The 12280-nt window shown below is 35.4% G+C and overlaps 2 protein-coding genes across 7 annotated transcripts in view; one reads left to right on the top strand and one right to left on the bottom strand.

Annotated features, from left to right (window-relative positions):
* Positions 1–226: 226 nt before the first annotated feature.
* Positions 227–12280, bottom strand: part of LOC110831437 (tyrosine-protein kinase receptor torso) — a 67379-nt gene continuing 55325 nt past the window's right edge. For all 3 annotated transcript variants that reach the window (XM_087357953.1, XM_087357954.1, XM_087357955.1), the window contains exons 15-21: positions 11358–11460; positions 8675–8740; positions 7590–7669; positions 4879–5093; positions 4569–4706; positions 3316–3495; positions 227–1493 (exon numbers count right to left, since the gene is read on the bottom strand). In XM_087357953.1, coding sequence (XP_087214079.1) covers positions 1328–1493; positions 3316–3495; positions 4569–4706; positions 4879–5093; positions 7590–7669; positions 8675–8740; positions 11358–11460 — 948 coding nt within the window. In that variant the 3' untranslated portion in view covers positions 227–1327. The remainder of the gene's footprint in view (positions 1494–3315; positions 3496–4568; positions 4707–4878; positions 5094–7589; positions 7670–8674; positions 8741–11357; positions 11461–12280) is intronic.
* LOC110831442 (general transcription factor 3C polypeptide 3) overlaps positions 7581–12280 on the top strand; it is a 67640-nt gene continuing 62940 nt past the window's right edge. The window contains exons 1-2 of one of the 4 annotated variants that reach the window (XR_015537606.1): positions 7581–7696; positions 8626–8906. The gene's annotated coding sequence lies outside the window, so the exon portion shown is untranslated. Of the gene's footprint in view, positions 7697–8625; positions 8907–12280 lie in introns of those variants that run through there. The other 3 variants (XM_022067441.2, XR_015537607.1, XM_087357957.1) reach the window with 3 other exon arrangements.

Raw genomic sequence — 12280 nt, 5'->3', positions numbered from 1 at the left:
TGTTTCAATATGTGTAGTTTCCACACTAATGAAAAATCCACCATAGAATTTTTTATGTGTGTTCTCCAGGTAAATTGACATTTAGAATCACCATATTGACTTAATGTACCACACACATTGATATATAAATGTAATAAGAATATTATTTTATTGGAAGGATTTGAATTTTCAGTTCACTCTGTTGAATAAAACTGTAACAGAAGGAACCAAAAATTGTAATCAGCCATAAGGTTCACTAATCTTCCAGTTTATTTCCTGATATGATAATTTTTTTTACATTCGAGAAGTTTTCTAAGTAATAGTTTCCTTTATAACAGCTAGGGATATTTAAATTCTTTTTCTCCAAATTTGTAGTCATTTAAAAACAAGGCAGTTTGATATTTTATTTTCTTGAATCTGTGGTACTAATTTTAATGCTTTCATTTTTGAATTTACACAAAAGGGTTTAGTTAAATTACACTGACTTTAACCCAGTGGCCAAAACAAGTGGAAAATCACCAGTTTTGACTCTCTTGATGTATACAGAAGTGAAGAAATAAGTTTAGTGATCTTGCTCCATAAAAAACTAAAGAGGAATGAGCTTAAATTATGTGAAAGCAAAAGAAATCATGTTTTTACCTATACTTTTGTAGAAGACAGGAGACATTTTGCTGTTTTCAAGTTTATAATCTCTTTGTTACTGAAACAAAATATAGGCCAATACGTTAATATAACAACACATTATGTCACGATTTGTACAGACATTTGAAACATCAAAAATTTAACATTGAGCTATGGAAAAACAGAATATTAATAGAATATATTATTAAAAAACCTTCAAAGGGAACGGTTCTCAAACTCTTTACAAATCAACCAATTAATACAATGTAGAGGTACAAGAACTGGTAGTCGGTCATTGTCTGCAATTGAAATGCAACCAAATCCATTCTTGCAATTGGAATGTGACTAAATCCATTCTTGTAGTACACTTTTGTCACTATGCACCATATGAGAACAAGATGCTTAGTGGTTTAGTTATTAGCATACTAATCTATTATTTGAAGGATACCAGGTTTGATCCCAATTGCTGTCATTTAGAATACTTTAAAAAGTCATAAAGTCTGTCATTATAATGACAACCAGTCACCTGAAGACAGGAGTAGAGTTAACTCAGAAGTATCTTGTATATCAAGTATACTTCAGACAGTGGACAATATTACCTTAGAATTCCCATATCATTGAATACAATTTTTATGGTAGATTTCAAAGCACCACCTCATTCTTACAAGTAGACCTGAAAATTATGTTTCACATATAAAATTCTTCCACAATAAATTTTAGTCTTTTCTCAGTCTTTTTCTTCATCCACATTAGATGAAGTATTAATATACTTGGTTTTGATAGACGTACTGAGGTAATGTTTTCTGTCTTCAATAAACGGTGAAGCAGGGATGTTGTCGTCTGGACCAGTTGTGCGATTCATATTTGAGATAAGGTATCTGCTGCCATTGTTTCTGAAATTAAGTACATATACAAGTAGGATTTGAAGTTCTCTTGGTCAGTACAAAGATGGCTGTTGTGGTTTGTAGTGCCATGTAGTCTAGTAGAAGTTTAGCAGCTTTTCAGAGGTCCTTGGTGCATTGACAGTTTAGCAAGTGAATCAGTGACCTTTAAATGGTTTTGCATCCATTTCATTGTTGATGCAGAGAGATGACAGGCAACTTTATTTTGCAAGAAAATTTAGGGTTTTCTTTTAGTGGTTAAAACTACCCTTTATTCTAGTAAGGAATCATTCTGATATGAGTTGTTTGTTTTATAGATAGAAATCATAATAAAAGGAATTTAACTGATAATCTGAAAGAAAGCTAAACCAACACCAGTTTTACCCACATTCTGCTGTAATCTGTTAACATCTCATTTTTGACAACTGCATGCCAACTGGCAAACTTATTTATTTTTTACTGATAACCTGCAGGTTTGTCACACCAGTGTAGACTTTGTTTTTAAATGAGCACATTCATATTATTAACTTTAATATTCATTCTGAAATTATTAGAAAATTATAATGCAGCTTTCAGACAGTACAACAGAATAACTTACTTTAATACTCATAGTTTGGAAACAAGAAAGAAAAAATATAATAAATTCTTCTTGGGCTACCAGCCATGTAAAGTGGCAAAATGAAAACACTGACGCAGCTGGTAGCCTGAGAAAAATTTATTATACCTAGTCGCTGTGAAAAAAACAAACAAACACAGAAATGGATGGAATCTATATGGAATTGATGTATAGATTGATTTAGTTGTTTACTGATTGAGATATTGGGGAAATCTCTGTGATATGAATTACTGCCTAAATTGTAATATGCTGAATATACATTACCTTGACTGGCAGCATGAAAATTATATCAACCTATAATTAAAACAACCAATTGCAGATAAAAATATAGCAAGCAGTGTTAATTTTAATAACTGTTTCATTACTAATGAATCATACATGATGGCAAATCAACTGAATCACTCTATAAACATGGTCTGAATAAGGGACCATGAATAGGCAGGGAGAAGTCATGAGATATACTGTGTGTCTACAAAGTCCCTTCGGGGTTTTGAAAAATTGTGTCGTGCAAACAAATTGAGCTAGCCACATGCGGTTTTCGGCAGATTACAGTGAAACTCTGGAAGATGGTGCTCCACCTCATTGGAGTCTGCAGGTATGCGCGTACCTAGACATGACATTTCAAGGAAGATGGATCGGCAGAGACGGTCCAATGCCTTCGCCTCCACGTTCACCAGACATAACACCACTGGATTTTTTTCCTGTGGGGTTATGTCAAGAGCAGTGTGTTCCGAACACCAGTTAACGAACTTGATGACCTGAAGACTTGTATCAGGAATGCGATCTTGGCTATTCCAGAGGACATGCTCCACAGAACATGGCAAGAGCTCAAATATCGTATGAACGTTCGCTGTACCAAGGGAGCCCACATCGAGGTCTACTGAGGTCAGTAAAAGACTTCCAGAGTTTCACTGTAATCTGCCGCAAACCGCATATGGCTAGCTCAATTTATTTGCGTGCCACAATTTTTCAAAACCCTGAAGGGACTTTGTGGACACACTGCTTAACTACTAATAACATGCATTCAGTTACTTCAGTAATTTTGCAACACAGTATTTCACTTTATTAATATATAAGATTAGTTCTAGGAAATCAAACATCCCTTCAGATCTTCTGGCTGAAGCAAACTCCTCCACAAACCCTCTTTAAGCAGTGCCACTGCTTCTTGAAGGGAATATGTTTGGAACACTCGGAAGCAATACTTTATCTCTATCTCACCTGGACTGTTGTTCTTCTTGTTGGTAGAACGTTAATTCACTCATGTAATCTATTACGTCGAGGTTCAAATACTTCTGAGGACATGAGTTCTCCAGTAAGTCGTCAAGCATTTTATGCAGTTCTACAAATGTAGGTCGTTGCCAGGGTTCTGCTTTCCAGCAAGCAAACATTATATTGTACCTAAAAATAAAGTAATTAATATGTGATGAGAATTCCAACATTTTAGTCCTGATATGTTATAACAGTATTTGAAAATAAACTATTTTAGCAGATGTGAACTTTTATTATGGGAAATTTAAATAGACCTTTCATTCAATACAGTACATCTAGATGTAATTAGGTTGAGAAAGAGCTGTTTACGTTCATTTAAATTAAGTAACCACAGTGGTTAGGCGAATGAGAGAATCATGTACATTAGATGTATTTGAAATTTTTCTATTATAATGACAACACAAAAATTACAAAGCCTGTAAGAACAAGATACATACACAATTAAAACCAAAAATTACAATCATTTCTAACATATGTAATGCAGAAATAAATAAATTAAAACCTAATACATGAAATTTAAAATTATAAAAATGGAGACATAGCCATATAAATGATAACACAGTAAATACTAACATTTGGTTTTATTTAAATAAAAGTACCCTCAGTGGGTATAATTCTGTTGCTGTAAACATTTAAAATTTGTGAATTTGCTACTGTAGAACACCAAGTGAAGGGACAATATTTAAAACCTTTGATTAATATGATTCTAGAAGACTGATTTTCGTACTGAGTACATGTAAACTGACAGTATCAAATATGGAATGGTTTGTTTGTGCTTGAATATATTAATTACAATTTAATAATCAATATGAAATACTTTTATAACTGTGTTGACAGTAATTTTGAAGGAAGTCTTTTGTAGCATAAAGTTGTGTAGACTGTAGTTATTGATTATTTTACAGTGTATCATGGTGTAAGGGAATTTGGGCAGGTGTACTGGGTAAAGTTAGTGCTGTATAAAGAAGTGTAGTGCTGAAGAGATGGGTATGTAGTCAACATACAGACGTGAGTGTAGTTTGCTGTTTTAACATAATTTTTACTTCATTTGCACAGTCAAGACATTAAATCAAAATATTGCATAGGTTTTAATTAAAATTATACTGTTAATTTTATAAAGTAGATAAATTATATTTGTTTTTAGCAATATTACATTTAATATAGTATTATTTTTAACAGAGTAAAATGTGTGTATTGTTACTTACAGTTCGTTGCTGCAATTTTCTGGACACTCCATTCGGTGACCTTCCCTCAAATACTCGGGTAGTTTATTTGTGGGGATGCCTGGATATGGGTTAGCTCCAAGTGTCACAATTTCCCATAGAAGTATTCCAAATGACCAACTGCAGACAGAACATATTTGGCAGTTAGTTTACTGAGAAGGTGCCTTGCAGCTCATTAATACCAGCAAGTATGCTAGGATAGTTAGGCCATAATAAATCACTAATCACAGCACAAATTTTTTCTCAGTGATTTGGTATGCTGGTCATGTATATTTAACTAAAAATTACTCACACATCACTTTGTGTGTTATACACTTGACGGAAGAGTGACTCAGGAGCCATCCATCTGACTGGTAATCTTCCAGATCCTTTCTTGTGGTACACGTTTTCTTCGTAGATGTCTCGGCTCAGCCCAAAATCAGAAATCTTGACTTTTCTGTCAGCACATACCAGAACATTTCTAGCTGCCAGGTCTCTATGCACCACACGGTTGTTTGCCAGGTACTCCTAGGGAACATTGGGATGATATGGTACCTCAGAGTCTGAAGCACTAGTTTGGTTATTATTCTGAACAAAAATAAAATAACTTTTATGATATGATTATTGATTTATTCTGTGAACAACCCATTGTGAAGCTACATTCCAACATCACTGCCATCCTACTTAATTACCCACTTATTTATTGATGTGGAACGTGAAGGTTACTGTTTGCCAACAATTACCAATAGGTTCTTTCAGCCCACATAATTGCATTGTGATGTCAACTATCCTGACTGGTGTTTCAGTTGTTAACTCACATCCTACAAGAAGAATGACAGGTTATAATAGACCTTACTTTTAAATAGGCTATGACTAATTCTTCCCACACCCTTTTCAGTTCACCTTACATAATCATCTCATCTCATTCAATTAAGTTGCCTCTGTAGTTTATGTGATATCATTAGGCAATATATGAATGATCTACTGGAACTACATACAAATAGCATCAATGTGAATAACACAAATTAGGCATATAGGAATGCCTTACCATTCCATTAGTTTGTATTTGTAGGATGTACAAATGTTTCAGTAATTCACCCATTTGCCAATTGGTTTTTAAAAGGATGAGACCTCATTGTTTTCATCCAGAATACTTCAAAAGCCAATACAGGATAAGTGAAAAGCTGTCAAAGATATTAATTCTGCATACAGTGGAGTGTCACAGTGTCATAAAGTATTTGAACTGGGAGCCTTTATCATTAAAATATGTTTTTCAATAATGAAGGATATTTATCAATAATGCAATTGGTTTGTGCCTTTGGGTTTACTGAATATGTATATTTGTATGTATGTTTGCCAAAAACTCGAGAAAAGACAAACCGATATGCATCAAAGTGGAAAGAGGACAGAGGGAGGTCAAAATTTTGGAAAATGTCTTGACTTCAAGTCCTGGTGAGGTTAGGTTCCTGTAGGTGGGAAACTAAGCATGATAGAAGAACAGTGTCAAGACAAAAGTTCTTTGTTTCTAAGAAACTTATATAAACAAAGGCAAATCCCCGAAAAATTGTTCTGGGTTTGATTCCCGGTGAGATGGTTTCTGTAGCTAAGCACAATAGAAAGGCACAAAGAACAAAATTGTTTGTTTCGGCTAGGAGATTACGAGAACTAATGTCAAACCAGAAAACTGTCCTGGGTTCAAGTCTTGGCGAAGATGGGGTTAGAGATCTTTTTCTAGGACATTCAACCATACATATCGGAGTGCTGAAGCCTCTGATAAGCTTTCGGATAATAAAAGTTAATAAGAAAAGTGAGAGTTTGTTGAATATCCCATCAGTAACACTGTGGGCACTCTGATAGTTCTAGTATGTTTCAATAGATATAATCCCTGTTAAACATTCTGATTAAATAAGGGGTTTCTGGAATATGTCCTCTTGGGAGAATAGTCCCACTGCATAAGTAGAGAAAGCTATTACATAATGGAGTGTGCGATTTTGAGTTGTATGCGTAACGAAATATTCATAGCTTGCCTGGAAGCCCTTATTACGGAGTACATGAAGTTGAGGATATGTTAAAATGAGTGTAGAATGCCAAAGTCATAAAGTTTAATAGACCTATAAAACGACAGTCCCTGAGGAAATTACTGTAACTTCCTTATCGTGGTGCATGTTCCATTGGTTATCTCAGCTTTCAGATGTAATGTAAGTTATGTAATGTATGGATTCCTGAAGACCAAATTGTTCTGAATTGTCAGGCGATTCTTATTACTAGCTTGAAGAAAGTGCTTGGTGGTACACGAGACAAACAGCATGTTCGTGCACTGCAATTAATGGAAAACGAAATTTGACTAAACATCACAAAAAAATATAAAACTTAGCCATCACCAAATTGCATGCTTCAAGGTCACGGAAGGATTGCACACCCCCTCCTCTCTCCTTACCGGGCCGCTCTGTTGAATCAGTACGGTGTATGATTTTATGTGACCTTGAAGCACATAATTTAGTGACGGCTCGTATATCTGTGATTGTTTAAGTGATATTCTTCACACCCGCTTGTGTTTCGTGTGTGTTGTGTTATATTATTTTGTGAGGAACAAGTTAAGACATGTATGCATAATGTATTAATTCTGAAGTTTTCGCCATAATTTGACACTTGACCTTCATTTCACCCCCGCACTCTAATACCTACGTCTTTTGCAGGCAAAGTCTGATTTTTTTCGTTAGATGTAAGTAGATGGTTTCGAGTGAATTCACTCTTAACTTTTATGTAGATTGCAACGTTCCTGAAATTGTAGATTAAAAATAAGGGACTAGATTAATTGGTATCAAATTTTCTGCCCAGTTCTTTCAATACGAAGAACCTAGAGTATCATCAGCATTAGTTTCATAGTTAACCTCGAACCCCTATATTGTCGAATGAATCGATTCAGTGGGTGAGAGCGCTTATAATCATGCTTAAATATCGAGAGTAATCGATCTGTTTCGTCAGATCACCACGATATACATATCTGTAATAGCATTTACTCACCATGCCTATTGCAGCTTGTCTCGCGAAGGACAGCAGATCTGTCGGCGAAAGCTCCTGCCATAGTTGCGAACTGTCATCGTCTGCCATCAGCAATACAGAAGTAACATGTAAGTACATAATTAACATTAATAATTTTATAATTATCAGTTGATCAGCCTTTGAAAAAAGAGATTATTGGTTCAGATTCTTTTGGCACTATGCAACGGCAACGAACGAAGATGGATGCTAATTATAAACACTCCAAGCTGTAGTATCGATGTTGGACAGTAGAAGCGCCGGCGGTAATGGTGGAAAAAGGACCGACTCAATACTCAACCCTTTAACGCCCATTGGTAACTATATCTACCACCTGATTTAACAATCATTTGACTCTTCATTTTGTCCACAATGTATTTGCGGGTTTAATAGCTGAAATTTTAAATATTTTTCCGTGTTTGTAATTGTGCGAAATAAAATGTTTAGTACAGAATTTATAGGATTTTTTTATCCATCTCGATTCGAAATTTTATATGTTTAACTTTACTGCTTAACGCTAATTACTTCCATAAAACTTTAGGCTAAATATAGATTATCGCGGTGGTCATGTTGATATTATAACGGTAGGAAATTATTAAGTACAGATGTGAAATAGTCGAGTAGTTTCCAGTGGCATGACAAAAACTACATTATAGCAGCTGTAACCAAATCGTTTCAAGGCCACGGAAAGATTTCGCCCCCACTTACCTCACGGCTTACAGTCACCAGTACAACATTGCTAATTTTGCTACGCTGCGAATTCTGAGCTCTCTTCGCTCGCCTGGGCTCAGCTCTTCGTGTTGCTACTGAGTACGATTTTTCTGTAGCTTTGAAGGATGCAATTTAGTGACGGGTATTAAAAGCTTTATTAAAATCTATCGATTCCTAAGACTTTATCAGGTCGGGACAGGCATACAGAAGGAGACATCATATACAGTGAAAATTGCAACAAGATACTTTATCATCCAGATCTGCCCTTAGAATACTGATGTAAAATTTAATGGAATTTCTCGATTTCCAGTCTATTAAACAGGAGTGCTGGCTGCGTCAGCTGCTCTGAAACCACTTACCATTCTCGATGCCGTATGTCTGATTCACCACCGCTCCCGGAAATTGGTTCACAGATTCGCCTTCACCTGTAGTAAGAAGACAGACTTTCATGTTGTGTTGTTTTGGTTTAGTGTCTTCGATAACAACAAAGGAAGGTTTAACTCTCTGAAAGATTATTTCTGTGGTCACGGTCCGGCTGTCCTTCTATAAACATGTGGAGATAATTAAAGTAAAATAAAACAAGCGGTTGAATGCTGCCTTAACCCTTTTCAGCCCGAAGCTCATCCAAATTATATATAATAATTTATTCAGCACCTCAAAAGAAACACAAAACTTTCAAGTAGGTTTTGAGGTGCTCACGGAGTCGAGCATGAAGATGGCTCTAGAAGTTTCCCGACGTTTCAGAGGTACTTGCTACCACCGTTATCAGGGCAGTGGTGGAGGTAGCAAGTACATCTGAAACGTCGGGAAACTTCTACCAGACAACACGGCACTGCAATTTAGAAGGTAGCCATTTCTATAATTTCAATGGGTCAATGCTCTTTAGGGAAATAATAGCTGTTTGCTCCGAGAGTCATACGAAGTTCTCAAATGCAGAGTTTATGATTATCAAAGCAGGTGGTACCAATGGGCTTTAAAAGCTAATGTAGGTTCTAAAGCAGAATTCTTCTATAAGAACCAGTGATAAATATTGGTATGTTTCGTATTTTATTTAATGAACACGTATTAGGTAAAGAGATTTTGTTAGCACTAAATGACATGTGAGGATGACGTATATGGCGATGCAGGGAACATTTTGGAAATTATTTTAGTTTTGCCAGGTGAGATGAATAAAAACCACGAAAAATTCTGTCTGGTACTTCGGCGGAAGTCGAATCGTATGTACAGTACATTGCGATAGAGTGGTTAGTAGCAATCTTGGTTCATATTGGAAAAGTCCCGAGTTCAAATCTGAACTTGGAGGTCGGTTAAGCTGACAGATTTTTCGTGATTTTCCTCAGTATCTCGAATTAGTACCTTAAATCAGAACGAGACCACTTCCTTCCATATCCTTTTCACTTTGTGATATATTAATTATCCCATCATTCGACCCTGTATAGTTACAGCTCCTGATAGCGTCGTTAAATAAAAGATAAATATATAAAATATAAACGAGTACCTCTGAAAAAAAAAAAGCTGTCTAGATCTCATTTTAACCTGATCGGGTTTTTTGTTACGGACATAAAACGTAATCCAACTGCGTCTGAAATGGGCTTAAGAAGCATTCTCGACGAAAAGGTGGATGGCAATGACATCGAAATGCTCACGATAGCATACCACAGAATGTCCCAAAAAGATGTATACACACATTCAATAAATGCGAGCAACTGATAAAGGGTCACCAAAGTTGCTGGTGTGTATAAATCTTTTTGGGACAACGTGTATCGCAGCAGTGGTATGCAACCTGCGGTCCCTCTCAACCTTTTTATGCAGCTCGTCAAATTATTTTGGAATTAACCAGTAGGATAAGAGTAAATATTTGCTGTTCCTGACAAATGTTAATATAAATATTTTTTTCAGTGTCTAAGCGTAAGAGCAAACAATATCAGTCAATATTTTAATTGAAATAATAAAAATGTTGTAGATGTAGTCCGATAACGTTAAAATGCCCAATTGCGCATAGGTACCTTGTTGCATTGTTCAACCCATGTGAAATGAAACAATAAGGAAATTAATGCGGTTTTAATAACTGAAATAGCATAAAACGAAAATTGACTTCAAAATCAGAAGTGTTGCCAATAAACAACGTCTTTACATTGAACACAGTTATATGTACAACAAAAGCTGTTATCCGTTTGCAAGTGGATATTAGCTACATTTTTTAAAGTTGGATAAATAGAGTTCAGTTTACTGTCTACGTCATTACCAATTTTTGTCTGCGACCCTCGACAAAGATATAAATAGCCACTGCGGCCCTCGATAATAAAAAAGTTGTCGAGTTCTGTGTCTACAGCAATAAAACATGTTTATAAACAAAGTCAACCGGTTTCTATTTCAATAGCTGTCTGTTCATATTGACAAGACTCTGCAGTGACTGCTTTTAGGTCACCTATAATTTCGCTTCAGTTTTATAACTGTGGACTGAATCAACTGATTTTTTTGTAATTGGATACCGGGGCGTAATCAAGGTCTCTTGAAGTATTTTAATTTTTACTCCATGTTGCTTGATACTATAATACCTTGATTCAAATGTTACTCCATATAAAATTCAAATTATAATTTGAATTTCCATCTGCTACCACTTCACATTTGATTATTACGTACATGCGTTGCGATCAAAGGCCAAGTAAGTGTTCATCAACGCGATATAATAGCTTCTATTTCCATTGAAATATATAAATATATTAAATTACAGTCAATATAAATTATCTGTTATAACCAAAGCCTGGTAGAAATTATTCTTATAACTACTAGCATGTCACAAAATTGTATGTTTCAAGGCCACGGAAGGACTTCATCCTCCCCACCGGTTATCAAAATCATATTCATGCTGGTTTGTTGATATTCAACATAATTAAAATTATTGTTTCCTACAAAATAAGTAAAGGCAGACATGTTAATAAATTGTCCACGCTGACTTCAGTGTATGAGGCAGTTGTATTTTATCACAGCTCACACAGTAAAACGTATTACTTTAAAGAGAAGGCCAGGTCTTTAACATACTTGTGGTCTCCTGTGCTAGGAGCTCAGCGTACTTCACTGTCTCAGACTGTATCACTATAGCATCAGGTTTTCTCTCCGTACTCTTCATCATTTCACTCCATTTCTGAAATCAAACCAGTGTTAAGAGAACCAGCGTTTCTCTGTTATTCCAAATACCCACGAATTTTCAATCACTATTTTCTCAACGAAGAGGAATGGTCAATAAATCTTTGAAAATGTTGACTTCCAGCTGTGTGGCTGGAAACGTGTATTTTGGGCCACTGTTTTAAGCCAATTCGTTCTTGATACATAACACAAATAAAATGTTATAACACTTTTAAATTATATTTTTATTTGTGATCATAGTGTGGATATCTGGTATTTTAATATGCAAAACAAAATTGTTCTTGGACCACAAATGCAACGAATACCGGTATGTTAAGACATACATAAGCACATACACATATGTATACATAGCTAAGTTGGCCATTGTGTATTTCCACTAGTCTTCTAGATTTGGACAAGGTTAACTCAGAAAAAGAAGCCTCTCGTAAACGTTCCCTTTACACATTTTGTTGACACTGCACAATTTTAGGGTTTATTAGTTGTTTTATGACTAACAAAATTGTTCGATCTAGGTAACCAGGCAAGAACCTAGTCACACTTTATTTCTACACATGTCTGCGGTCTGTCCTTGAACTTGGTCGGCAGTTATGGTTGTCGTTATCAACATATTTATGTGAACATTCTTCATCTAAACAGACCATACTCGGTCCATTTAGCTCTCTTTGCAGTGGTAACATTAACGAGAAACAGAAACCTGCAATTATCTGAAGGATGTTATGTGTATGAACAAAAGGCTGGTTTACGAACCGTGAAAAATAGTCGCATATAGGTCTGTTTATTACAGAATTGTAGTAAAATGATCCCAAGAATCGCACAAT

The sequence above is a fragment of the Zootermopsis nevadensis genome, unplaced genomic scaffold (genome assembly GCF_977971745.1).
Source record: "Zootermopsis nevadensis isolate Lab colony 2312 unplaced genomic scaffold, Znev_1.0 Znev_ptg000029l, whole genome shotgun sequence".
In the NCBI taxonomy this organism is placed as follows: Eukaryota; Metazoa; Arthropoda; class Insecta; order Blattodea; family Termopsidae; genus Zootermopsis; species Zootermopsis nevadensis.
This window is presented reverse-complemented; position numbering and strand designations above follow the sequence as displayed.